This window comes from Jaculus jaculus, chromosome 2 (genome assembly GCF_020740685.1).
Source record: "Jaculus jaculus isolate mJacJac1 chromosome 2, mJacJac1.mat.Y.cur, whole genome shotgun sequence".
NCBI lineage: Eukaryota > Metazoa > Chordata > Mammalia > Rodentia > Dipodidae > Jaculus > Jaculus jaculus.
Genome location: NC_059103.1, coordinates 197848249 through 197876010, shown reverse-complemented (window position 1 = coordinate 197876010; position 27762 = coordinate 197848249). Strand labels below are relative to the sequence as shown.

The following is a 27762-nucleotide window of genomic DNA, read 5'->3' as shown; positions in this document are numbered from 1 at the left end:
CTGGTTGTGAGGCCTGCCAAGGCGGCTGACAAGAGCAGGCAGCACCCCGGCAGAGTGTGCTGTGGGCCGTGGGGCTGTGGTGGACAGTCAGAGGCCCCTAGGTTCAGGGCATACAGACAGTGCAGGCACAGCTGGCCAGTGACCAGGTGGCACTTTCTGTGGCTGTGTATGTCAGCTGTGTAGGCAGGGAACTGCAGCTTCGCCGCAGGGAGGAGCCGAGGGCGAAGCTCCTGTCCGGGCGTCTGCCCGAGGGCCCGGCACAGGGGTGTCGTCTGCCCGAGGGCCTGGCACGGGGGTGTCGTCCATGCGGCTCCGTAGGCTTTGTGCAGAGCAGTGAGGGCTGCTCACACCGACGCCTCTTCTCCCATGCAGGTTTTGGATACATACATGTTCCACTCCTTTCTGAAAGCCCGGCTCAGCGGCAGGCTGGACGCCTTTGCCCGCCTGGACCTGGACACCCAGTCTGAGCAGGACAGGTGCCTTATCCTCTGTCGGCGTGCGTGGTTTTCTAAGGAGCAAAGGCTGTCTGGACAGAGGAATGATAACATTGAGCGGCAAGCAAGCGCCAGTGTGTGTCCTCGTTTCCTGGGGGGTGGCTCGGCTCTGTGCCCAGGGTGGAGCCCTGTGCCACGCTTGGGCTCTGTCCGTGCCACGCTCCTCATCTTCACTGTTGCCCCATGGCCCTCGCTCACAAAGCTACTTTCTTTTTCCACCTCTGCCAGGTTTCTTTTCTGATTTCATAGACACAGTACCTATGATGACACCACATTTCTTTTTTTAAATACTTTATTTTTATTTATTTAACAGAGAGAGGAGGGGGGCAGGCCACACTAGGGCCTCCAGCCACTGCAAATGAACTCCAGACATGTGCACCCCCTTGTGCATCTGGCTAACGTGGGCCTTGGGGAATCGAACCTGGTTCCTTTTTGGCTTTGCAGGCAAATGCCTTAACCACTAAGCTATCCCTCCAGTCCCGACACCACATTTCTTTCTGAGACTGTAACATCTGAGGATGCCTCCGTCCTCCCCTGCTATGCTGAGTGAGGTGGGACATAGGTGACGTGGCTACTTCCGCCTGCACTCACTGGCGGTGCCGGAAGCAGTGCGTGGAGGAGGTGCACGCTGCCATCGTTGCCTCGTGATGTGAAGCCTTGCTTCTTCCCATCCCAGAATCGACAGGATGCTCATGAGTCCAAGGAGACCAACGGTGGAGAAGATGGCCTCCCGGAAGTTCACACCCCTGCACATCACCCACAGGCGCCTGGTGGTCAGCATGCCCAACCTGCAGGACATCACGCTGCCCGACCTGCCACCCAAGAACTCATCACTGCGGACAATGGACACGTCGCCCTGCAGCAGCAGCAGCCCGGGTGAGGCCGCCACTGCTGTGCTCACCGGCCCCAGTCACGGTTGGAGAGACTGCAGCCGGGGCCTGGGGCTGGGAGATACATTTAAACATCGTAATGTGGGAGCTGAGGAGATGGCTCAGGGGTTAAAGGTACTTACTCACAAAGCCTGCCAGCCTGGATTCAATTCCTCAGTGCCCATGTAAAGCCAGATGCACAAAGTGGGGCATGCATCTGGAGTTTGCAGTGGCAAGAAGCCCTGGCACACCCATTTTTTGTCTGTTTCTGTCTCTCTTTCTCTGCATATAAATAACAATATTAAAAAAGTTAATTTTAGCCAGGTGTGGTGGCACATGTTTTTAATCCTAGCACTCTGGAAAAAGGTAGGAGGATTGCCATGTGTTTGAGGCCACCCTGAGACTCCATAGTGAATTCCAGGCCAGCCTGGGCTAGAGGAAGACCCTACCTTGAAAAACAAACACAAACAAGAAATTTTATTTTGAAGCCGGGCATGGTGGCGTATGCCTTTAATCCCAGCACTTGAGAGGCAGAGGTAGTAGGATTGCTGTGAGTGTGAGACCAGCCTGAGACTGCATAGTCCAGGTCAGCCTCAATAAATAAATAAATAAATAAAAATTTATTTTAATTGGGGCTGGGGAGATGGCTCAGTGGGTGAAGTGCTTGCCTTGAAAACATGAGGACGTGAGTTCAGGTCCCCAGCACCCATGTAAAATGCCAGACATGAAGGCAGATCTGTAATCTCAGTTCTGCTATGTGGAGACAGGAGGATCCCTTGTACTTGCTGGACAGCTGCTCTGGCCAGAGTTGGTAAGCTCCAGGCTTGGTACGGAGACCCTGTCTCAAAAAATAAGGAACATAAAGGGAAGAGAAAGGAAGGGAGGAGGATACTTGATAGGTTGATATTGTATATATGTAAGTACAATGATTGTGATGGGGAGGTAATATGATGGAGAATGGAATTTCAAAGGGGAAAGTGTGGGGGTGGGGAGGGAGGGAATTACCATGGGATAATTTTTTATAATCATGGAAAATGTTAATAAAAATTTAAAAATTAAAAAAAAAAAAGGAGCAGACCCAGTGAGGAAGACACCTGATGTCAACCTCTGCCTCCCAGGTGCACACATGAACATGGACACACCTACGGGCACGCACAGCACACGCTCACCTCAGTTTTGGGAGGGAGGTATGTGTTTCCAAAGAGGTATGCTAAATGCCAGCGTGGAGTTTGCCTGGCACAGGAGTTTCCAAAAGGCACATTTGGCCTGCTGTATTTCTGTGTCAGCTGCCTCTGGGATGCTGCTTGTCCCCAGAATCCCCCCTGTGCCCTCCAAGGGTGGAGCCAGTGGGTGTGGTTGTTGGCAGGCCAGTGCACACGGCCGCTTTGTGGTCACTGCCCTGGGCTCAGGCCCCAGGTACCTGATGGTGCCGGGTGTTGACAGTGTTGAAAGCCCCGGAAGCTGTGGCTCCCCAGAGGGTTCCCATCTGGCAGTAGCAGTCCCTGGAAATGAACAGACCATGTTGCCTGTAGCAACAGAGCCACCGAACAAGCATTAAAAAGAGGGAGCCCCGGTGTAGCCACTTCTTTGGTGCCTGACCTCAGGCAGGCTTCATCCCTCTCTGGGCCTGTGCCGCCTCTTCTGGGCTAGGCAGGTGCTCTGTGCACACTCACTCTGGGAATCCGCTCTGCCTTCACCTGGAGCTCTTGGCCCTTGCAGGCTCCGCCCTCTTCCTCCAGCCTCCATGGCTGAGGCCGCACCTCTGGGAACACTGCTGGCGGGGCTGGCCTTATTTTGGGTGGTCGGGTTGCCTCCTCTCGTCCCATATCACACTGGAGCTCCCACCCTGAAGGCCTAGGTCATACTTCCTGGGGGAATGGGTTGAAACACTGCCTATGACGTTTCGTAGTTAGGTCCTTGTACGGTTACCCAGGCTGTGCTGGCCTCGCTTTCCAATTCTGTGCCGTGAGAATACTGGTGATACCCACCTCGGAGAGCTGTTGTTGGGTGCAATCCTTGTTTGTGTGCAGGGGGAGGGTGTGGGGTCAGAGGGTCGACTTCGAGGTGTTTGTGCTCCACCTCTTTCAGACAGTGTCTTCCTGCCACACATGAATGGCAGACTAGCTTGCCCATGAACTTTGGAATCTCCTGGCTCTGCCTCCCATGGTTATAGGCATGTTGCAGTCACAGATGCCTGGGCCATTCTACTTCCAGCTTTCTGTGAGCACTGGGGGATTGAGCCTGGGCTGGCATGCCTTGCAAGTAGTGTCTTTAATTGCTGAACTAACTCCTCAGACAGTACTTATTTGACAGGTGCCTCCTTAATGCTGGGATTACAAGTGCCACTGTACTGGCTTGTCTAGGTGGGTTCTGGGGATCAAACTGAGGCTTAAATTATTAGCTTAATCCTCAAAGCTCAGTCCCATCATTTCTATTTAGTACTAGTAATTTTAGCAAACAGTTGTCCCATGGAGGATACCGGTAATTCTGGAAGTAAGATAGGAGACTCATGTTTACCCCCAGGATATGCAGTGTCCTGGAAGGGGCCCACTAGCTGTGTGTGTGTGTGTGTGTGTGTGTGTGTGTGTGTGTGTGTGTTTAAAGTGTTGAGACATTGCCCTCAACAGTTACAACAGGTGCCCATGCACCTTCCAGGCCTGTGCTAGTTATGTGTGTGCCTCCCTTGTTTTTTTCAGTTCTGAACATGGCTCCAAAGACCACATATACATTCAAGATCCCAGAGATCCACTTCCCGCTGGTGAGCCAGTGTGTTCAGGCCTACTACACTGATTTCATCACCCTGCTGAGTAAGGCCATGGGCCTGCTGGGCCCTGGCGACTCCCTGCTCCTGGCCAGGTATTTCTACCTGCGCGGCATCGTCCACCTGACACAGGGACAGCTTCTGAACGCCCTCTTAGATTTCCAGAACCTGTATAAGACCGACATAGGGATTTTCCCGGCTGATCTCGTTAAGGGGACAGTGGAATCCATGTCGGCCTCTGAGCGAACCCAGGCCGAGCGGATGCCCGAGCTGAGACGGCTCATCACGGAGGTCATGGACAAGCCAGGCGAGCCCCCCAAGGTGGATGACCCTGTGAAGAACTTTGAGCTGCCCAAGAAGCATATGCAGCTGAGTGACTTTGTGAGGAGGGTCCAGGAATCGGGGATCGTGAAGGACGCCACCATCATCCACCGCCTGTTTGATGCACTGACCGTGGGTAAGAGACTCCCTGGTACCCTTTGGAGGATGCCGTCTCCAGGCTGTGCTTCTATAGACAAGGTCCCACCAACTGTGGTTGAAAGTATTGAAAAAGCATGCTGTTGTGCTGGGCAGATGACCCAGGAGATGAGAGTGCTGGCTGCGCAAGCTTGTGAGGACCAGAGTTCTAGCGCTCACGTAAACAGCTGGGTATGAGAGCCAGGCGTGGTGGTGCACACCTTTAATCCCAGAGGCAGAGGTGGGAGGATCACTGTGAGTTCAAGGCCACCCTGAGACTACATGTGAATTCCAGGTCAGCCTGGGCTAGAGCGAGAGAAGCTGGGTGTGGCTGTGCATGCCTGTCAGTCCTGGGGTGGGAGGTGGGCGCAGCAGAGACAGGGTTGCTGGTCGGCCAGTCCAAATGAAAGCTCATAAGCTTCTTCAGAGCCAGCGAGAGACTGTCTCTGGGACATAAGATGGAAAAGCGAGTGAGGAGGACATTCAGGATCTTCCTCTGGACGCCATCCACATGTACACAGGGTGTGTGCACACCACATGACACGCACTGCACGCGTACACAGGGCGTGTGCATCTGCACATGTATGCACACGACACGCACTGCACACGTACACAGGGTGTGTGCATCTGCACACGTGTGCACACACCACACGACATGCACTGCAGACGTACACAGGGTGTGCGGGTCTGCACACGTATGCACACACCACATGACACGCACTGCACATGTACACAGGGTGTGTGTCTGCACACGTGTGCGCACACCACACGACATGCATTGCACACGTACACAGGGTGTGTGTCTGCACACGTGTGTGCACACCACACGACACGCACTGCACACGTACACAGGGTGTGTGTGTCTGCACATGTGCGCGCACACCACACGACACACTGCATGCGTACACAGGGTGTGCGCGTCTGCACACGTGTGAGCACACCACACGTACCCAGGGTGTGCTCATCACACACGTGCAGGCACAGGCACAGTACACGCACATATGCACCAAAACATAACAAAAATTGTACAGAAATCTCTTATCACTTTCCCCAGGTCAGGGCATCTTAAGCCTTTGTTACTCAGGAGCCCTTTTCACCCAAGAAACTTTCATGCAACCCCAGGTATACAGGCATATGAAATAGATACACAGGGCTAGGGAGAATCTCACTTGGTAGGGTGCTATCCGTGTAACCAGGACAGCCTGAGTTTGATCCCTAAAGCCTACACATATGTTCTGGTACATGTATGTATGCCTGTGCGTACACTCCTGGGTGCGCCCCCTCTCTCTAAAACAGAGGCCGAAAAAGATGTAACTTCAAATGCTGCTGGGCACATGGGACAGAAGTGACCAGGGGCCAGTGAGGGGTGGCTTCCCCTCCTCTGCCTCCGAGTCTCAGTCTGCGATACATACAGCTGCCTGTGGTGGCAGTGGTGTGAAGTGATGCCCTCTCTCAGTGCGGCACATGGGCGTCGGTACGTGGTGGCAGCTGCATTGGTGGGATGCACAGGGGATGTGTGTGTTCAGGTTGGTGGTCACCTAGCATTGTGATTTGCTTTGTCTGGGAAGGCTGCCTGCCGGGTGTTAACCTGAGTGCTGAGGGGTGACTAGGGGTTCGGGCCTGGGTGGTCAGGATGAGCCTGCGTAGAGGTGTGAAACAGCATGGCCGCTTTGCGCAGTGCTTACGATTGGATACAGGCATGCAGGGAGGGAGCAGCCCTGGGAGAAGGTGTTTGCACTTTCGAATGATTGGTCTTGGCAAAGCAGCCCACCTGTGGGGGGTTCTGATGCCAGAAGCACCGACAAGGGTATCCCCTTGTACAATGGAGGACAGAGGGACAGGCAGGCCCACGTCCCATGACCAAGGCTAGACCAGGCCATGGTGGGGCTGAGCACGGGGCAGCAGTGGGGTTGGGGCCAGTGCTCAGTGCAGGTTGGGAGCTCACCTTGCTGTCCAGAGAGGGAGTAGGGATTCTCTGCTAAGCAGGGTGGCACTGAGCTCTGGGCACGGGTGTCTGACTCAGCCGTGTGAATGCTGAACTTGTGCAGAGGGGATGGGATCCAGTGAGAGGGTCTTGAATCTTCTGCTTGCACACAAAGAGACAGAGCTGGGCTCTGTGGAGCAGGCATGACCCCAGGATCTGGTTTCTACAGCGTTAGCATCAATCTCGGACTAATTTTCCTCACAGCTCCAAGATGATCTCCCCCCTGCTGATCCAGTGGGAATAAGGATTTTGCTTCATGAGAAAAGTGTCCTGAGGCTTGGGGACGCAGCTCAGGGGTAAAGCAGCGCTTGCCTAGCACACACAGGGCCTTGGGATTGATCCCAGCACTGCAAATAATGAAAAACAATAAAACACTAGGAATTTGAGGGAGGTTATAAGCTGGGCGCAGTGGTGCATGCCTGTAAGCCCGGCACTTGGGAAGCTTCGCCAGGAGGATCACAGAAAGTTCAAGGGTAGCCTGGGCTACATAGTGAGTTCCAGACCAACCTTGGAAATAAGAGACTATCTCAAGCAGAAGTGTCCTCACCCCTCTGTTCCCACCCAAAGTCCTAAGAGCTACTGTGACCATCTGTCAAGGTTCATGTGACCATTTCTTTGTGAAGTGGAAATTGTAGCTGGCCTCTGCCTAGGCAAGTGTCCCATCCTGGACAGCTGGGGAGGGTGAAGGCCCTCTGGGAGATTGTTGATCCAAAGTCCTGGGTACTGGCGCCACCTGCTGCCTGGCTTGGGTAGTGTGTTCTCTCATGCATGAGGCCTTACAAAACCTCTTTTCTAATTAAATATAGGACAGCAAAAACAGATAGACCCTGACACATTCAGAGATTTCTACACATGCTGGAAGGAGACAGAAGCAGAGGCTCAGGAGGTCAGCCTGCCTGCGATGGTGATGGACCATCTGGACAAGAATGAGTGTGTTTATAAGCTCTCCAGCTCTGTGAAGACAAATCGCGGCGTTGGCAAGATTGCCATGACCCAGAAGCGCCTGTTCCTGCTCACTGAGGGCCGGCCGGGCTATGTGGAGATTGCCACATTCAGGAACATAGAGGTGAGGGGCCTTGGATGCAGCTGCCCTCTGGGATGCATCCATCCCAGCACACACACCTCTGAAGTGGGCATGGCATGGCACCCCAGCTCCCCCAGGCCAGGTTGTTATGGGAGGGGACGGGTGGACAGTGTTCCTCCTCGTCAGACTACTGTGGCTGACCGTGTTTGAGAGGCAGGAGGCGCGATAGATGTGGCCTGCTCGTGCGGAGAAGTGTGGGGGTGAATTTACCAGGAAAGATGGCGAGCCTGCCACTTGCTCACACGCCCTGGCACATGTTGTTTACTTGATGTTCAGCCTTCACATTACATTTTATTTGTTTGCTTTTGAGACAGGGTTTGCTATTTAGCCAGGCTGGTCTTGAACTTGCAATCCTCTTGCTTCAGCCTTCTGAGTGCTGGGATTATTGGCATGCGCCACCATGCCTGGCCACATTTTATTTTCATTTAATTTTATCCCCTGTGTGTGTGAAGAGAGTGCGTGATTATGGGCGAGCACACGTAGGGGTCAGAGAACAACTTGGGCGTCATTCCTCTGTCTCTACCTCCCGTCGAGCTGTCGGCATCGCACACCTGGATCACGGGCCCCACCACAGCTTCTGGCTGTTTATGTGGGGCCTGGGGCTCGAATTTCCTGTTCCAGCTTGAGTGGCGAGTGCTCCACCCACCAAGCCATCTCCCCAGCCCCATTTTGCACACCGAAGGTGGCCATTTTCTCTTATGAGGAAGTCTGAGCCAGGCCTGTAATCCCAGAACTCCGGAGGCAGAGGCAGGAGGATCGCTGTGAGCGCAAGACCAGCTGGGGCTCCATTGTGGCGGGGGAGGTCTGAATTGGGACTCTGGCTTGTGTTTACTGGCTGGATCTTAAGAGGTCCTGGAGAAGTAGGAAGGAGATGTTAGTGTTGTCTGTAGTCCGCCACTGAGCTGCCATAGAAAGAGGAAGGACAAAGCCGTGCGTGGTGGCGCACGCCTTTAGTCCCAGCACTCGGAGACAGAGGTAGGAGGATGACTGTGAGTTCGAGGCCACCCTGAGACTACATAGAGAATTCCAGGTTAGCCTGAGCTAAAGTGAGACCCTACCTCGAACCCCCTCCCCCCAAAAAGAGGAAGGACAAGAGGTCAGTGGCCACTGTGGGGCTCCGAGGCCAGTGGTCCCCTGCCTGCCGCCTTGACTTGCTCCCGGCAGTGCTCAGAGCTGCGGAAGGGGGTGAGGGACGCGCACGCCTGTGGCTGAGCGTCTGCAGGGACTGCTGGTGTGTCGCTGCTCCCAGAAAGTCTCCATGCCCAGCGTCCTGTGCACTGTCCTCAGCGGTGCCCTCATTGTGGAGCCTGCTGGGAGACGTGGCTTCAGGCTGGCAGCTCCTGTGCTCAGAACCCGCTCTTCCCTGCCTCCCATTGGTGCTGCCTCCCTGTGCCTGACCTCCTGTTCTCCCCTCTGCTCTGCAGGAAGTCAAGAACACCACAGTAGCCTTTCTCCTCCTGCGGATCCCCACCTTGAAGATTAAGACAGTGGCAAAGAAAGACGTCTTCGAGGCAAACTTGAAGTCTGAGTGTGACCTCTGGCACCTGATGGTGAAGGAGATGTGGGCTGGGAAGAAGCTTGCGGATGATTACAAGGTCAGAGGAGGGTGGCCCTACCCAGGAGTAACTGGCATAGGTTTGGGTGGCCCTTGGGCCTGATGGGGGCACCTGGCACTTAAGTGCTCAGGCCACACAGGCCTGGCAGCCTCCAGGCAGGAGAATCATGCTGCCCACATAGGTACAGAAGCAGCTGCTGCTCTCTGTGTTCTCCGGAGGCCTTGGTGGCCTTTGGCAGTGCCACGGGGAAGTGGGCAGATATGAGGGCTGCAGCTCCTCCTTCCTCAGTCATCTTCTGTACCTCCTCGGTCTGGGTGACTTCCAATGAGTAGCGGGACAGCACTGGGGATACTGACCCTGAAGGTCTATGCTGGCGTTTGGGTCTCTTAAGTGACCGTACTGTGTAGTGTCACAGGCTTAGGAGTCTGACAGGACGCCATTGGGTCCTTCCGTGGGGTTAAGTTGATAGTCCTGGGATCTTTGTGCTTTAGTGTCCTTTGGTGTAATAACTGGATGGTGAATTATGGATGAAAGATGCCACAGCAGAAGGGACAGGTGCAGAGTGTGTGGGGTGTGGTGCTTATGCTATCTTTGATGAGACCTCATTAAGAAGTGGGCCAACAAGCGCCACATGTTCTCTCTCATATGGGGATCCTAGCTACAGATGACTGGGCTTCTGCGTGAGAAGGAAAATACTTGGTAGCAAAGGCCAGCAGGTTAAAAAGGAGACATAAAGGGAAGAGAAAGGAAGGGAGGAGGGTACTTAATAGGTTGATATTGTATATATGTGAGTACAATGATTGTGATGGGGAGGTAATATGATGGAGAATGGAATTTCAAAGGGGAAAGTGTGGGGGTGGAGAGGGAGGGAATTACCATGGGATTTTTTTTTATAATCATGGAAAATGTTAATAAAAATTTAAAAATTAAAAAGAAGAAGTGGGCCAAGGGGCTGGGGAGATGGCTTAGTGGTTAAAGGCACTTGCTTGCAAAGCCTCTCAACTTGGGTTCCATTCCCCAGTACCCACATAACGTCAGATGCACAAAGTGGTGCATGAGTATGGTGTTCACTTGCAATGACGAGAGGCCTTAGCATGCCAATACTCCCTCTTTCTCTTCTCTCAAGTAAATAAATGAAAATATTAAAAAAGTAAACAGTGGGCCAAGCAAGACAGGCATGGTGGTACACACCTATCATTCCTGCATTCAGGAAGCTGAGGCAGGAGGATCTGAAGTTTGAGGACAGCCTGGGTTAAAGACAGTATCCTGTCCATGTCCCCGCCCTGCTGCCCCAAATGAATAAACCAAAGCAAAGCAAACGGGCCAAGGCCATGCTCAGGCTGCTTACATAAAGGACCTTTCATAAGGTTACCTAGAGTCTCATGGCCTCTGAGTCACCATAGAAATGCAAGTGACGATGGTGCTCACTTTGGTGGCATATCTTAGAAGGGACAGACTGCCTAGTGGCCAGGGGAAAGCTGCCACTTGTGACACAAAGTTCCCTGACGTGGAGTGGCAGGACTTAGTGCTCTCTGAGATTCTGTATTCCAAGAACTCTGGCCTAGCCTCCTGTTGCAGTAAGATTCGCATTGCTGGTAGAAATCACCCAACCAAGAGCAGCTTGTGGGGAAAAGAAGAGGTTTATTTTGGCTTCCAGGCTCGAGGGGGAAGCTCCATGATGGCAGGGGAAATAGCAACATGAGCAGAGGGTGGACATCACTCCCTTGCCAACATCAGGTGAAAACAGCAATAGGAGAGTGTGCCAAACACTGGCAAGGGGACACTGGCTATCACACACATACGCCCGCCCCCAACAATACACTGCCTCCAGCAGGTGTTAATTCCAAAATCTTCATCAGTTGGGAACTTGACATTCAGAATACCTGAGTGTACGAGGGACACCCGAAACAAACCACCACACCTCCATTTCACACCCACTGGGTTATGCAGGTCAACCTGTGCAGTCAGAGCCCACAGTGGGCACAGGCCCAGGCTGCCTTTGTGTTGCTGGGGTGGAGGTGAGGGGGTGTGAGTTCCCCTGGTTCTAGATGCAGGAAGGGTGTGGGCCCCTGGCGTCAACTGTCAATATTTGCCTTGGCTGGAGAAGACTTCCAGACACTACCTCCCCACTCTTCATCCGTCTGAGCTCTTCTTCCTTGAAATAATGCCCCGTCAGAGGTCCTGCCTTCCAAAATGAGGGGGTGCTGCCTGCTAGTCTGACGCACACGTGTTTCTGCCCTAGGACCCACAGTATATTCAGCAAGCGCTGACCAACGTCTTGCTCATGGACGCCGTGGTCGGCACGCTGCAGTCCCCAGGTGCCATCTATGCTGCCTCCAAGCTGTCCTACTTTGACAGGATGAAGAGTGAAGGTGAGCCGCATCTGGGCCCTCCCCGTTGTCTTCCGTGATTACATCTGGTTGCTGTTGTTTTGTTTTGTTGGTTTGGGTTTTCGAGGTAGGGTCTCATAGCTCAGATTGACCTGGAATTCAGTTTGTCTCAGGCTGGCCTCAAACTCACAGCAATCCCCTTGCCTCTACCTCCTGAATGCTGGGATTTAAAGGCATGCCTAGCTTTTTAATTCTGTTTTGGTTGGTTGATATTTTATCAGTTAGAACCCACCCCCAATTACTTTCTTGCTCTTCTTTCTTCTAATTTATTTTTACTCTTCTTTATTTTTGATATAGGGTCGTAATGTGTAGCTCAGGCTGGTCTGGAGTTCTTAATCCTCCTGCCTCAGCCTTCTGGGTGCTATGTGTACATGTATGTGTACATTGCTACCTCCAGCTGTAGCTTGTTTCGATTTTTGTTGTTTTTTTAAATATTTATTTATGAGAGAGAGAGAACAAGAGCACACCAGGGCCTTTTGCCACTGCAAACCAACTCCAGACACATGCACCACTTTGTGCACCTGGCTTTATGTGGGTACTGGGGTATTGAACCTAGGCCAGCAGGTTTTGCAAGCAAGCACATTTTCTTTGTTCTGTTGTTTGTTTGAGACGGGGTCTCACTCTGTAGCTCATGAGCCGTTGTGCCTGTGACGACCTCCTGTCTCAGCATCCCAGGTGTTGAGATGACAGACATGGTCCACTGGGCGCTGCTCCCACACGCTGGTCTTCAGCCTCCCACTTTTCACCTAACACTGGACCTTGCGGCTCTTGTGTATAAGAGCACACTGAGTCCCTCCTAATTCTCTAGCCTGGTGGCGCTGGCTCCCGTTTACATCATAAAGTGTGTCCTGATCCTTAGCTGCAGAATTTCCTCTAGTGGCTTAAGTAGACCAGAAGTTTCTGGAAGGTCACTGAGTAGCTCACAGCCTATCTGGCTAGCCTTAGACACCTGTGGTCAAGAGAGTGCCCACTGGATGGCCAGGTTTACTCTGTACCTAGTCTGCCACTTGACCAGTGTACTGCGGTATGAGAGGCAGGGAGGCATTTTGTTTTTGAGGTAGGGTCTCCTTATCTCAGGCTATTCTTGAACTCACTCATATGGGTGAGGATAACCTTGACTTTCTGGTCTACTTGCCTCTGCCTTCTGAGTGCTGGTGTTAGAGGCATGTGTCACCACACCTAGCATCTTGTTTTCTTTCCTTTTTTTAAATATATTTTAAAAACTTATTAAGGAGAGAGAGAGTGAGAGAAAATGGGCATGCCAGAACCTCCAGCCGCTGTACATGAACTCCGGACACATGTACCACTATGTGCATCTGGCTTATGTGGGCAGTGGAGAATCGAAACTGGGTCCTTAGGATTTGTAGGCAGTCACCTGAACCACTAAGCCATCCCTCCAGCCCTGTTTTCTTTTTAACTTGGCCAGTTAGTGGATAGGAAAAGTCTTTTTCCTGATAATACCTGTCTGTCTCTCACATTCTGAAACCCATACATAGGCCAGTGGAAGGCTAAGATATTTGTTTGGTGAGACAACTTTCAAGTCTCAGACCAAAGGGGTCGGAAGACTCCATGTGGCTTCAATGACCTCTTGTAGACACCTGCTTGTGAGCTGCTTGCAGAAGTAGAAACAATATTGGTGACAACTTGTTAAAGGAAACAGGCATTTAATATATGAGGTTAAGGCAACAGCATTAAATTAACTTAGGAAACACTTTAGCAAAGTGGGGATGTTTCACAAATGCTATGTAGATGCTGTTGAATTTTTGTGGTGGGTATACTGAGATTTAATTTTGGTTTGCATTGTGAGTGGTGAGCGCACATGTGGGCACACGTGTGTGCAGGTCAGAGGCTGACGGCGGCGTCCCCTCAGTTGTCTGCATTGTGAGTGGTGAGCGTGCATGTGGGTACACGAGTGTGGAGGTCAGAGGCTGACGGCGGCGTCCCCTCAGTTGTCTGCATTGTGAGTGGTGAGCGTGCATGTGGGTACACGAGTGTGGAGGTCAGAGGCTGACGGCGGCGTCCCCTCAGTTGTCTGCATTGTGAGTGGTGAGTGTGCATGTGGGCACACGAGTGTGGAGGTCAGAGGCTGACGGCGGCGTCCCCTCAGTTGTCTGCATTGTGAGTGGTGAGCGTGCATGTGGGTACACGAGTGTGGAGGTCAGAGGCTGACGGCGGTGTCCCCTCACTTGTCTGCATTGTGAGTGGTGAGTGTGCATGTGGGCACACGAGTGTGGAGGTCAGAGGCTGACGGCAGCGTCCCCTCACTTGTCTGCATTGTGAGTGGTAAGTGTGCATGTGGGCACACGAGTGTGGAGGTCAGAGGCTGACGGTGGTGTCCCCTCACTTGTCTGCATTGTGAGTGGTGAGCGTGCATGTGGGCACACGTGTGTGGAGGTCAGAGGCTGGCAGCATGTGTCTTCCTCAGTTTCTTTTTCACCTTATTCTCTTTCTTACCTTATCTTTGAGATGGGGTCCTCACTGACCCTGGTTGTCTGAGCTAGCCACCTCCCCAGACATGCTCTTCTTTGACTCCCCTGTGCTAATATGACGGATGTGTACGATCATGCCCATCACTTAAGTGGGTTTTGAGGATCCAAACTCAGGTCTTTGTCAGGAGTCCATCTTCGCTCCACCCACCATGTCCTCGGCCGCACGTCTGTGGTTTGTCTCCACGCCTGGTCTCTGCTGGCGTTTTCCAGGTGTGGACCCTTCATGACTCCGTTCTTCACTGAGCCGAATGTTCCGTCAGTTGTCCATGTGGAAGCACATGCCTAGTACTTCATTCCTTTCATGTACGAATAATAGCACATTTTCTTGCTTCTAGTGCATTTCCATGTCCCTTTTCCAACAATGAATATTTGAGTTGTCTCTATTTTTTGCCTATTATGAATCATACTCCCCAGAGCAGCCATCAGTGCATGAGTTTTGCAAGGGTGTTATTTTTACTTCTCCTGATGTATTGCCAGGAGACTGCTTTTAAAACATTTTATCATTTGGAGAGAGCGAGAGGGAGAGAATTGGCATGCTAGAGCCTCGGCCATTGCACTAGAACTCCAGATGCTTGCATCACCTAGTGAGCATGTGCGACCTTGTGCTTGCCTCACCTTTGTGTGTCTAGCTAACTTAGGATGTAGAGAGCAGAGCAGGGGTGCTTAGGCTTCATAGACAAGCACCTTAGCTGCTGAGCCATCTTTCTGGCCCCGAGACTGCTTTTTTTTTCCCCGTTTTTTGGGGTAGGGGCTCACTGTAGCCCAGGCTGATCTGGAATTCAGTATGAAGTCTCAGGGTGGCCTCGAACTCATGGCGATCTGCCTCCTGAGTGCTGGGATTAAAGGCATGTGCCACCACGCCCAGCTCCAATACTGCTTTTGGAACGGCCCAGTATGAGGAGGAACGTCAGCTGTGTGCTCACTCACTCGGCACATTTCACTCTTTGTGGCATATGTCACTGACTGTGGGCTCCCTGATGCTTTTGGTCACAGAATCCTCCCTCACATGACTCGGGACCCCGAGATAGGAAAGCCGCCAGTAGGTTCAGGTACCTGGTGTTAACTCGAGATCCTTCGAGGAGACTGGGTCGACTGTCCCAGAGGGAAATATCAGGTGCTTTCCTTCATGGGAACAGAATCACATGACCACTGTCCTTCGTACAGCTCCAGGCTCAGACCTGGCCTTTGCCAGGAGCTTTCAGAACAGCTTTCTGGCTCCTCTGAAAGCAGTTTACTCACCGTGGTAACATCCATGGGAGAAAGTACTGGCTGACAGTTACTGGCAACTGGGTTTTATGTGGCTCAAGAGGTGTATCTGAGCTCAGGTCATACCACACCAGGCTCTTGGCTGCTTTTAGAAAGAAAGTCAGGAAATATGCTCTACAATGTAGAGCTCAATGAGGTGCTGACACACAATGCAGGATCAGAAGTTTGGAGTCAACTTGTGATGGAAGGTCTAAAGTGTACAAAGTAAAGAAACACTGAAGAGTCCATAGGCAGACGCACAGGAGAAGAGCTGAGGGTTTGGGACCCGTCAGTACCACGTAGGACGGAACACTGAAGAGTCCATAGCAAGGCACATGAGAAGAGCTGAGGGTCAGGGATCAGTCAGCACCACGTAGTACGGAACACTGAAGAGTCCATAGCAAGGCACATGAGAAGAGCCGAGGGTCAGGGATCAGTCAGCACCACATATGATGGAGCACCGAAGAGTCCATAGGCACAGGCACTGGAGAAGAGCTGAGGGTTAGGGAGCAGTCAGCATTACGTAGGACACCCCTTGGGGCGTGGGTTGGTGCTCTTCAGCACAGGTGGAAATCTGTCTTTCTTCTCCTTTCTGTCTGTCTGTCAATCATCTCTCTGTCTGTCTATTTATATATGTAGCTATCTGTGGTGGTGGGGGGAGGATGGGCGTGCCAGGACCTCTTGCTGCAAAAGAACTCCAGATACATGCACCAGTTTGTGCATCTTTTTTTGTTTGTTTTTACGAGGTAGAGTTTCGCTCTAGTCCAGGCTGACCTGGAAATCACTATGTAGTCTCAGGTTGGCCTCGAACTCATGGTGATCATGGTGATCCTCTTACCTCTGCCTCCTGAGTGCTGGGATTAAAGGCGTGTGCCACCACACCCAGCTAGTTTGTGCATCTTACTTTACAAGCATACTGGGGAATTGAACCTGGGTCAGCAGGCTTCATTTTTAAGGTAGGATGTCACTCTAGCCCAGGCTGACCTAGACTTCACCATGTAGTCTCATGGTGGCCTTGAACTTACAGTGATCCTTCTACCTCTGCCTACCAAGTGCAGGATTTAAAGGCTTGTGCCACCACGCTTTGGTTCCATATGTTTTTTAAAAATGAGGGTAGACCTGTATAGATTGCTTAGGGGTTAAAGGTGCTTGCTTGCAAAGCCTGGAAGCCAGGATTCAATTCTTCAGAATCCAAGAAAAGCCAGGCACACGTGTGAACACACACACACACACACACACACACACACACACACACACACACACAGTACATGTAAATGGAGCTTGTTTGCAATGGCCCTGGCATTCTGCCCCATGTGAATAAATAAAAATATTTATTTGTTTGCAGGCAGAGATAGTATATAGAAAAGAAAGAAAGAAAGATAGATAGATAAGGAATGTGTGCACTCGGGTCTTCAGCCATTGCAAATAAACTTCAGAAGCATGTGCCACTTTGTACATCTGGCTTGCATGGGTCCTAGGGAATTGAACCTGGGTCCTTAAGTTTCACAGGCAAGGGCCTTAACTACTAAGCCATTTCTCCAGCCTGAGAACTAACTTCTTGAGTGTCAAATAAATTTATTAAAGTTTTTTTTTTTTTAAGAGGGGGCTGGAAGAATGGCATAACAGGTAAGGAATTTGCCTGCAAAGCCAAAGGACACAGGTTCAATTCCCCAGGACCCACATTAGCCAGATGCACAAGGGGGCGCACACTGGCCCTGGCATGCTCATTTTCTGTCTCTCTTTTACTCTCCCTCCCCCGTCCCTCTTTCTCTGTGAAATAAATAAATAAAAATAAAAGAGGGAGAAGCAGCAGCTGCAGCCCTGGCCCCTGCCCAGATCTCAGTGGCAAGGTGATTTGTGGGGAAGGAGGCTCTGAAGTGCCCCAGAGATTCAGTCATTGTCTGGAATCTGGGAGTGGCACCCAGGTTTTTCTAGGCACTATTCATAATAGGCAAGTCATGAACCAGACTGGATGCCTGTCCGTGGATGGATGAAGAAAATGCATCTGCAGTGCAGTTGTATTTGGCCATAAAGAAGAATGGAATCATGTCATTTTCAGGAAAACGGATGGAACTGGACGTCATCATGTTAAGCCAGACTTAGAAAGTCATGCTTCCTTCACATGGTGGAATCTGGACTTTTTTTTAAAAGAAGACATGAGCATAGAAAGGAACGATTTAGGAAGAGAAGGGGACCGGTGAGAGGGTTGAAGGGGACAGAGAGGTTAGTGGGGAGGGTGAATAAGATCACAGCATACTACAACATGCTTGAAATGTCATAGCGAAGCCCATTGTTGAGGACAATTAATATCTGCTAGTAAAGAGTAAATAAAGCCCAGCATGGTGGCTCACACCTCGAATCCCAGCACTAAGGAGGCCGAGGTAGCAGGATCACCTTGGGTTCAGGCCAGCCTGCACTACATACTGAGGTTCAGGTCAGTCTGGGTTAGAGTAAGACCCTGTCTCCAAAAAACAAAAAAGAAAAAAAAAAAGACATACAAAAACTTCTTTCAGAGTGGGAAAACAAAGCAAAACTAACTTCCAAGCCAGGCATGGTGGCCTATACCTTTTATTTCAGCACTTAGGAGGAGGCTGAGGTAGAAGGATTGCCGTGAATTCAAGGCCAGCCTGAACTCATGGTGAGAGTGAGTTCTAGGTCAACCTGGGTGAGCAGCGAGACCCTGCCTCAAAAAATAATAAAAACTGAAAAACAAACAAACAAAAATAAGTCTAGGGCGGGAGAGATGGCTCAGTAATTAAAGCACCTGAAAGTCTGGATGGACAGAGTGGCACATATGTCTGGAGTTCTCTCTCCGTCCTTACAAATAAATATATTAAAAAAATTTAAAGAGTCTTAATATAGAAACTGGGGAGATGGTTCAGTGGTTAAAGGCACTTGCTTGCAAAACTTCCAGCCCAGGCTTGAATCCCCAGTACCCACGTAAAGCCAGATGCACAAAGTGGTGCATGTAGCTGGAGTTTATTTACAGTGGTAAGAGGCCCTATGTGCCCATTCTCTCTTTCCTTCTCTCTCTCCTTGCAAATAAGTAAATAAATACATTTTTGGTGTTGCTTTTCAAGGTAGAGCCTCACTCTAGCCCAGGCTGACCTGGAATTCACTACATATTCTTAGGGTGGCCTTGAATTCATGGCGATCCTCCTACCTCTGCCTCCCGAGTGCTGGGATTAAAGGTGTGCACCACCACGCTTGGCAATAAATACATACATTTTCAAAAGTTTCAATATAGAAATGGGGGAATAAGAATGTGTTAGATTCTCCTCACGTGTGGTGCTTTTAAACTGGGGGTGTTTTTTTCAGCCCACCCCTTGGGGAGAGGCACCCAACGGCACCAGGAGCTAATTGGTGTGTGTGTGTGTGTGTATGTGGTTGTGTGTCCATGTATGAATGTGTATGTGGCTGTGCATGTGCATGCATGCGTATGTGTAGGAACTACTGGTCACATCTAGGAAGCAGAGGCCGGGGATACTGCTAGACAGCCTTCTGTGCACAGGATATGGGACGTCCCCCCCCCCACACGCTGTCACACAGTCCCATTGCCCACAGTTCTGAGAAATGGGCTCATGAAGTTATGTCCATTTCATGCTGGGCATGCTTGGTTACCAGTGACTGTTGGCCTTCTCCTTGGGCCGTGGTTGGATGTGGCTAGAGACCCTCCAGTCTCTTGCAGACTGAGAAGGGGATGGCAGTTGACACTGGGCACTGCTCTTCCTTGTCTCCGCTTGTCACTGGGCAGGAGGGGCCGCCCCAGCTGGTGCTCTCCTAGCACCGCGAGAGCGCCCTCTTCAGGCTTCTTGCAGCTTAACAGGAGAGCAGGATGTGTGGGGTCCTGGGATGACATTGTCCCGCTGTCTTCACGGCTGTAAACTGACTCACAGGCTTACATTTCAGTCCCCATGGCAGTCCCAAAGACAACTTCAGAGACCCTGAAACACAAGATAAACCCTTCTGCTGGAGAGACTGCCCCACAAGCTGTCGATGTCTTGCTGTACACGCCAGGTAAGGTGGCTTCAGGTCCTCTGTGATCTGGGACGGTCTGAACAGCTTGGATTTGGGTCCGTGGCGAGCACCATGGAAGCCAGCCAGGAGACAGCGCCAGGATAGAGGCAGGAGTTTTCGGCCTGTGGGACAGAACCTGAGCTAGGAGGGCAAAGCTGTCATGGCCACCTGTGCACTTGGCCTTGTGCTGTGCGTAACTGGCGAGCCTGTAAGACTCACCAGGGCATCGGGCTTGAGAGCCAGAGTGCTGCTTCCTTTTCTTCGGCAGCAGGTGATGTCGGAGAGGCCGTTTCCTTGCGGGCTGTGTGTGGCTTGTAGTGTCTTGGGGGCGAGGAGGCTGCTCTTGGCTTTCTGTGCCAAGTGGCTGAGTGGCAGCATGGCTGTGTAAGCCACAGAGTGGCTGCCTCTGTTTGGTGGTGCTTTGTGGTGCCTCTGTTAGGGGGGGTGCTTTCTGGTGCCCCGCATGTTGCGGCTGGAGGTTGACAGGAGAGGACTAGGTGCCGCCGGGGCCTGAGTAGAAACAGGTCGGTTGCAGCTAGTTCCCTTCATGTGGCTGCCACAAAGCACCCTTGTAGGAGGAAGTAGTTTGTTTTGGCTTGTAGACTTCAGGGGAAGATCCATTGTGGTGGGGAAAGGATGCCATGAGCAGAGAGGCTGGGCATCACCCCCTGGGCAACAAAAACTGGCAAGGGGGCAGCTGGCTGTAACTCTCCTAAGCCACCCCCAACACCATACCTCCTCCAGCAAGCTTCAGTGCCCAAATTGCCACGTGCTGGGGACCTAGCATTTGGAACACGCGAGTTTATGGGGAACACCTAATTCAGAATACCACAATGTCCTTGGGATTAAGAGTCAGGATTAAGGCACTGCTCAGTTCTGCCAGGCTGGAGCGGAGGAGCTCTGCTGCGGATGAGAAGGAAGTTTAAAGCTGGACACTGTCGTCTGCTGCCCCATGCTGGAAGGATCACCAGCAAGCGCCATGGCCGTGCTGCTGCCGCTGTCTGCGTGTGGCTGCACGTGGCGGCCGTGGCAGAGCGTGGTCCCAGGAGGCAGCCGCCGTCCTCTGCTGTGGGCTCTGGAATGCCAACAGAGCTGTGGATCATGAGTAGAAGTGGGGTGGAAATGTCCCCCACATCTCCAGATTCACAGAGATCCTTTACAAGGCCACAGACTATGGCCTATGAGCCAGTTCCCTGGATGACAGCTGAGCAGACTGGGGACCAGGTAGTTTAGGTCACCACTCCGAGAACATCTCAGGATGAGGAAGGTGTGAGGAACAGGGAAATGCCTTGTACCTGGGCATGGTGACTGAGAAGCTGGTAGTCTAGCCAAACTTTGCCAGCCTTATTGGGTGAGAGGGACTTTGTGGGGTCAGGACCATCAAGAAGTGGGAGTCCTGGTGACAGTTCACTGTAGTTGGGACTCAAGTGCCGCTCAAGGAGCAAGGGGAGCTGAACCCGCAGGTTTCGTCCTGTTTACGTCAGCCTGGGCTTGGGTGCCCAAGAGCTCTGCAAGTGGGGCAGTGTCCCTGTGCCAGTGTGCCAGTGAGCAGACGTGCCAGGGTGTGGTGAGCCAGTGTCCCCATGCCAGTGCAGCAGTGAGCAGACGTGCCAGGGTGTGGCAAACCAGTGTCTTCACATGTAGGGCAGAGGTGCCTCCGGAGAGGGGTTGCAGTCAAGTTCGCATTGCTGCAGCAAACACCTGACCAAGACCAGCTCATGGGAAAAATGGCTCATTTTGGCTTACAGACTCAAGGGGCACTCCATGATGGCAGGGGAAAATGATGGCACAAGCAGAGGGTGGACATCACCCCCTGGTCACCCTTAGGTAGATAGCAAGAACAGGAGAGTATGCCAAACCCTGGCAAGGGGAAACAGGCTATAACACCCATAAGCCCGTCCCCAGCAATACAGTCCCTCCAGGAGGCGTTAATTGCCAAATTGCCATCAGCTGGAGAGACTAGCATTCAACACACCTAAGTGTATGGCGACACCTGAATCAAACCACGACAGGCGCAAGCCGAGGATAGCCTGCCTAACCATGGCATGATAGGACGTCGTGTCTCCATGCAGGAGGCTGGGACCATCTCCTCTTCTGTCTGTTCCAAGTGACTGAAGCGGGGACGTGAAAGGCAGTGCAGACAGGTCAAAGCAGCAGGCACCTGCCAGGCCAGTGCTCCCAAGGACACAGGCACGACCTTGGGGCAAGCCCCAAGTGCATGAGCAGCATGTTAAGAACTGATGGAATTTAGCTCCATGAGGATTTCAAGATGTCACTGTGAAAAGTGGGAGTGCAAGCCCAGGCTGGGAAGGGGTTCCCCACACCATGGCCTCAGTGAGGGACTCCTGTCCAGTCGTGAGAGCACAGCCTCCTGAAGGAGAACAGAGTAGCTCAAAGTTGCCACGAGAAAAACACCTCACAAAAGAGGCCACCCCAGCGGCTTGCCGACATGGGTGACCTCATCAGCAATTAGGGGCTGCCAAGAAAGCTATAGTTCCAATGCCAGGGCCGGGACTAGGAGGTGGCTTAGTGGATGGAGTTCGCTGTGCGAGCACGAGGAGCTGCTTTTGACCACAGAGGCCGCGTAAAAGCTGGCACGGTGCCCATCCGGCAGTCGCTGCACTGGGGAGGTGGGCAAGAGGGTCTTTGGGGTGCACTGGCTGTCAGTTTATCCTACTTGGCACGTTTTAGACCAATAAGAGACTCTGTCTCAAAAAAAAAGTGGACAGGGCCTGAGGGACGCTGTCCAAAGCTGTCCTCTGGCCTGCACGTGTGTGTCTGCACACACTTGAACGTGCACGTGCACTCAAAAGTTAAAAAAGAAATCAAGCTGCAGTGCCAGCTGAGAAAGGAGATTGAGATGAAAGGATTGCTTGAGCCCAGGACGCCAGCCTGCACAGCACAGCAAGATCCATCTCAACAAACAATGAAAAAAAAAAAAAATCCAAACCTTCACATCATTAGAGTGATCAATATTTTAAGAAATTTACATGGAACCAGATGTGATGGTACATGTGTTCAGGAGGCTGTGGCAAGAGGATTGTCACAATTTTGAGGCTATCCTGGGTTACAAACCAAGACCCTGTCTCAAAAAACACACACATACACATGTAAACAAACAGGCAAGCAAATAATAATAATTAAATAAGGGGCCCTGCTATCTATGTTCCTGGTAGCAGTGGCAATCGATGTGGGCACCATGGCTCCTGCCTTGTTTCTGCAGTCGACCCTCTACCTTGTGCCCAGTGTCCTCCAGCCCTCCTGCTTTTGGGCCTGCTACCTTAGCAGTGTCCCCGCTGCCGTACGGGTCCTGCCTTTCCACCTTCGAGATGTCAGGCTTCAAGGGAAGCGATGGCATCAGGGCAAGGACATACCTGCATGAAGCCAGCACCCCCCTCCCCCAGGCTCACCAAAAGTCCCTTCAGATTTTTGAGGGGAGGGTGGGTACGGTTTGCCTTCAGTCCTGGTACTCAGAAGGCAGAGATAGTGGACGCCTGAGTTCTAGACTAGCCCGGGGCTACAGAGCAAGTTCAGGGTCAGCTGGGCGAGAGTGAGACCCTCCCTCGAAACAGAGCAAGCCAATGCTCTAGGGCTGCTTTCCTCTTTAGGGCGCCTTGATCCTGCAGAGAAAGTTGAAGATGCCCACCCCAAGCTGTGGTGTGCCCTGAGTGAGGGCAAAGTGGTCGTGTTTGACGCTTCCTCGTGGGCCATCCACCAGCACTGCTTTAGAGTGGGCACCTTGAAAGTGGTGAGTAGCGGAATAAGTGCTTTTAGCCCCGCCAGGGCAGCACGGTGTTAGAAGTGGGCATCTGATAGAGAAAGGAAGAGGGGAGGATACTTAATAGGTTGATATTGTATATGTGTAATTACAATGCTTGTAATGGGGAGGTAATATGATGGAGAATGGAATTTCAAATGGGAAAGTGTGGGGGAGGGAATTACCATGGGATATATTTTATAATCATGGAAAATGTTAATAAAAATTTAAAAAAAAAGAAAAAAAGAAAAAAAAAAAGAAGTGGGCATCTGACACCATTCACAAGACTCATGGTGCCCAACCTCACCCGTTTTCTCTAAATAGGGCTTTAACTCTAGTTCTTAAGAAAAAATGCTTGTGAGCAGAGAGGAAGAGTGAAAGAGAATGGGGGTCTCAGGTATGGGCCCACCAGGGACTTTGCCACTGCAACGAAATCCATACACATGGGCCACTTTGTGCATTCAGCTTCTTGTGGGTACTGGGGAATTGAACCTGGGCTGGCAGGCTTTGCAAATAAGCATTATTTTTATTTTTGGAAAAAGAGGGAGAGAGAGAATTGGTGTGTCAGGGCCTCAGCCACTGAAATCAAACTCCAGATGCTTGTGCCACCTAGTGAGCTTGGGCCACCTTGCAGTTGTCTCGCTTTTGTGCCTCTGGCTAATGTGGGATCTGGAGAGCAGAACATGGGTCCTTAGACTTCACAAGCAAGTGCCTTAACTGCTAAGCCATCTCTCCAGCCCCAAACAAGCATTTTTAACCACTGAGCAAGTTCTCCAGCCTTTGACTCTATTTTTAAGCTTAGATGTGAGCTCGCTCCACTCTGCTCACATAGGCTCACAAGGGGCAGGAACGGCCTTCCTTCCTCAACACGCTTTGGAAGCCAACAGATTTCATGCACATCCCACAGGGCAGTGGTAAGCCAGCCTTGTTCCTGAGGCTGTCGGATACACAGACTCTGGCGTGCCCTGGTGAAGGCTGTGAGTGGCCCTTCGGCACCAGGATGAGCCAGCTGTTTTTTTCAGGCCTGGCGTGGGGTGTGCCACCCTGGGTACCAGGTTGCAGGGAGATGGGGGTCTGCAGGACTCAGTGTTATGTTCCCCTGAGTCAAAGCAAGCTTGAGCTGTGTTTTGACAATTTTATGACAAGTGTAAGTTAATGTATTTTTGAGTAGTTATTTTTGAGCACTGCTGTAGTATAAAAATTATTTTATTTATTTATTTGGGGAAGAGAGAGAGAAAGAGGTGGAGAGGATAGGCACACCAGGGCCTCTAGCCACTGAAACGAACTCCAGACCCATGTGCCACCTTGTACATCTGGCTTACATGGGTACTGGGTAGTCAAACCTGGGTCCTTAGGCTTCATAGACCAGTGCCTTAACCACTAAGCCATCTCTCCAGCCTTGTGTTACCTCTTCACAATCACCGTAGCCCACTATGTCACCACTGCTACCTCCAGGTATTTGGCAGTCCCTCCTGCTTTGTACCCCATTTCCTGTCTAGTAGGGATGAGATGCTCCTCCTTCTAGCATTTCTGTAATTCCCTAGACCTCGTGGGTCTGAACATCTTTCTTCGTCTCATGAGTCACAGCCCTTCCTCATGGGTCACTTGTCTTCTGTCTACCTTTCACTGTCCTCTGACCTCCGGGCATTCTTAAAAATGTATTTACTAGGAGCCGGGCGTGGTGGCGCATGCCTTTAATCCCAGCACTCGGGAGGCAGAGGTAGGAGGATCGCCATGAGTTCAAGGCCACCCTGAGACTACATAGTGAATTCCAGGTCAGTCTGGGCCAAAGTGAGACCCTACCTTGAAAAACAAACAAACAAAAAATGTATTTACTTATAAATTTATTTATGAGAGAGAGTGTGTGTATGAGCAAATCAGGGCCTCTTGCCACTGCAGATGGACCCCAGTTACATGGGTACTTTTTGAGTCTGGCTCTATGTGGGCACTGGAAAATTGGACCCACGCCAGAAGGCTTTGCAAGTAAATGCCTTAACCACTGGACCACCTCCCTAGCTGTGGGCATTCTTCATGCCCACTCTCACCTCATTTCACACCTGAAGCCTCTGAGGACGCGAAAGCACTCACTTCAAGGGAGACCCTGTGCTGTGGAGTTCCTGTCTCAACCATAAAGCACTGTCTGGGGGAGTGCTAGGCACTGCTTGGCACCCACCTTGGTAGCTGTGTCTTACTGACTAGTGACATGATGCTGTGGCATGGTGTAGGCTTTCAAAAGTACAGTGGAAGAGGAATCGTGTGGGTTTGAATGCATTGCTGCGTGGGTGGGAGGCTGCTGTGCAGGCTCTTCCTGGGAGTGAGTGTGATCACCAGATTTGAACAGGTCATTTTCTCCCTGTGTTCAACACCAGCCACACATTTCTGTAACCTACCTGAGTTCAAGTATTACAAAGTCTAGCAATGTTCTAGAGCAAAGCAAGAGAGAAATTAAGGAAACCATTCTGCTTCCAACTTCTTCAAAGACTTTAATAGATCAGTAACTTTTAAAATCTTAGTGAAGGTAAAACCAAAGGCGCAGTTTTGTAGAGTCTGTTGCTCTCCAACTTGGCCAGGGGACACCGAAAGCAGCAAGGTATCCAGTTATGTCTCTGTCAGTTTTCTACTGTGCCATTCCATAGCAAAGAAACCTGTTGCCTGGGGAGGCAGTGCTGAGAGGTGGCCATGGCTCAGTGGGTGAGAGCTCTTGCGGCCAAGCATGAGGACCTGAGTTTGACCCCCAGCACCCACTTGTAAAAAGCTGGGTGGGGCCGCACACGCCTTTAACCCCAGTCCTGAGGGGGCCGGAGTCAAGAGACTTATCTGGGGTCCGCTGACTGGCCAGTCTGACTGAAAGCAGCAGCCTCAGGTTCAGCCAGGCTGCTGTGTCTTTGTGTTCTCTGGTCTTCGTGGTACTTGGTACTGCTGCGTGGGTGAGGTGGCCTCAGTCCACTTGAAGCTATGCTGGGATCTTCCTTTCTCCAGCCCAAGTGAGAGCTCTTTGGTGCCCCTTGCAATGAGGAGAAGCAAACTGTCGAAGGTGTGTGAATGTTGGAGCTCAGCTTGGGTCTTGGCGCCCATGGTGGGAGGTGTGCACTCACTCCTATCCTGTGAGGTGAGGAAGAGGATGTGCAGCTGCTGCTGGAACTTACCAGCCCTGGTCCCCATCCAGATGTCGGGTCCTGTGCCCCAGAGAGACAGTCAGAAGGAGCCCAAGCAGAAGAGCGAGTCTGCTCTGTCCCCACATACACTGCACATCTGCATGCACACTTGCAGACATACACTTCACCCATTAACACGCACACACATGTGCCCACACACTGCCCCATCCACACACATGTGCACATGCACACATGCAAACATACACTGCACCCATTATACATGCACACACACATGTGCAAACATACTGCTCCTCTATTCACACACATACATGCATGCACATGTACAAACATACACTGTACCCCATTACACATGCACACACATGTGCCAACACACTGCCCCATCCACACACATGCATGCATGCACACGTGCAAACATACACTGCACCAGTCACACACACCAGAAGAGGAAGGAAACCTGGACTGTACTGCATGAAAACACTGTCTCCTCTGAAGAGTGAAGAGTGAAGCGTAGAGTCTAATTTTGGAGCCATGTCTGCGAGACATCAGTGCAAAGCCCTGAAGTTTGCAAGCCGGCACCTTTCTCAATGGGACGTTGTACTACGAACGCTTAGCGTGCTGGCTTTCACCAGCGCGGACTTACGCCTGAGGGAAATGATGACCCCTGGGGTGCTGATAATACCCATGGCCAAGTCCTCCACATTCTCCACGCTCCTGGAACTCGGCTCCTCCGTGAAGCTCAGAGTCACATGCTCAGTTACCAGTAAAATGTCAAATGGAGGCAGGAGGAGAGAAAGCTGCTACAGAGAGCTGCCGCGGCCTGGCTGTGCAAACCCAGCTCAGAGCAGGGCCGGGGAGACTCACGAAGTAAGGTGCAGTCCACACAGCATGGGGTCTCTATTACAACTCAGTGTTTAGGTCCTAGTTTCTTTCTTTTCTTCCTTCCTCCTTCCCTCACTCCCTCCTCTTTCTCACTCTCTCTTTCATTATCTCTCTTCTCTCCCTCCCTTACTTTGTTCTTTTTCTTTGTCCAGCCCAAGCTGGCCTCAAACTCACAGCAATCCTCCTATCTCAGCCTCCTGAGTGTTAGGATAATAGGTGTGAGGCCACAGCTGGCTTGGTCCTTAATTTCTGATTTCAGAAAGGCTGAATGCCATCGTTGGGTGTTGACTTTGAGAGCCAGAGCCCAGTGGCCATCTGGTTGGTCATTTCTGTTATCCTTTCTCCTTACTACAAATTCAACCACCAGCTAAACATACCCGCAACCCTCAAATCAATGCTCGTGGTACCGTCTAGTGGCCCGGGCGTGGTGTGCTTGGTGTGCACAGTGCACGTCGGAGCTGCCTAGTGTGTGCTCCGGCCCAGGCTGCTGCCCACACTGCTGCTTTCAGCTCACACTGCACAGCTGTCCTTCCCACAGCTTGCATCCCACCATATTTTTCATGCTTTTGAGCTTTTTGCTTGCAATTTTTCTGCTTCCAGTGGCCCTGAGTATAGTTTTGAAGTGCTAGCCTGGTCTCCTAGTGCAAGGGGACCACCATGTGTCT

The 27762-nt window shown here is 51.6% G+C and overlaps 1 protein-coding gene across 2 annotated transcripts in view; it reads left to right on the top strand.

The window, feature by feature from the left end:
- The window catches only part of Dennd3 (DENN domain containing 3), an 83409-nt gene that overhangs the window by 48855 nt on the left and 6792 nt on the right, over positions 1–27762 (top strand). Inside the window, exons 11-19 of one of the 2 annotated variants that reach the window (XM_045143755.1) lie at positions 373–476; positions 1171–1370; positions 2482–2550; positions 4060–4581; positions 7371–7630; positions 9073–9243; positions 11447–11576; positions 19238–19345; positions 22954–23093. In XM_045143755.1, the coding sequence (XP_044999690.1) occupies positions 373–476; positions 1171–1370; positions 2482–2550; positions 4060–4581; positions 7371–7630; positions 9073–9243; positions 11447–11576; positions 19238–19345; positions 22954–23093 (1704 nt within the window). The remainder of the gene's footprint in view (positions 1–372; positions 477–1170; positions 1371–2481; positions 2551–4059; positions 4582–7370; positions 7631–9072; positions 9244–11446; positions 11577–19237; positions 19346–22953; positions 23094–27762) is intronic. The other variant, XM_045143756.1, reaches the window with a different exon arrangement.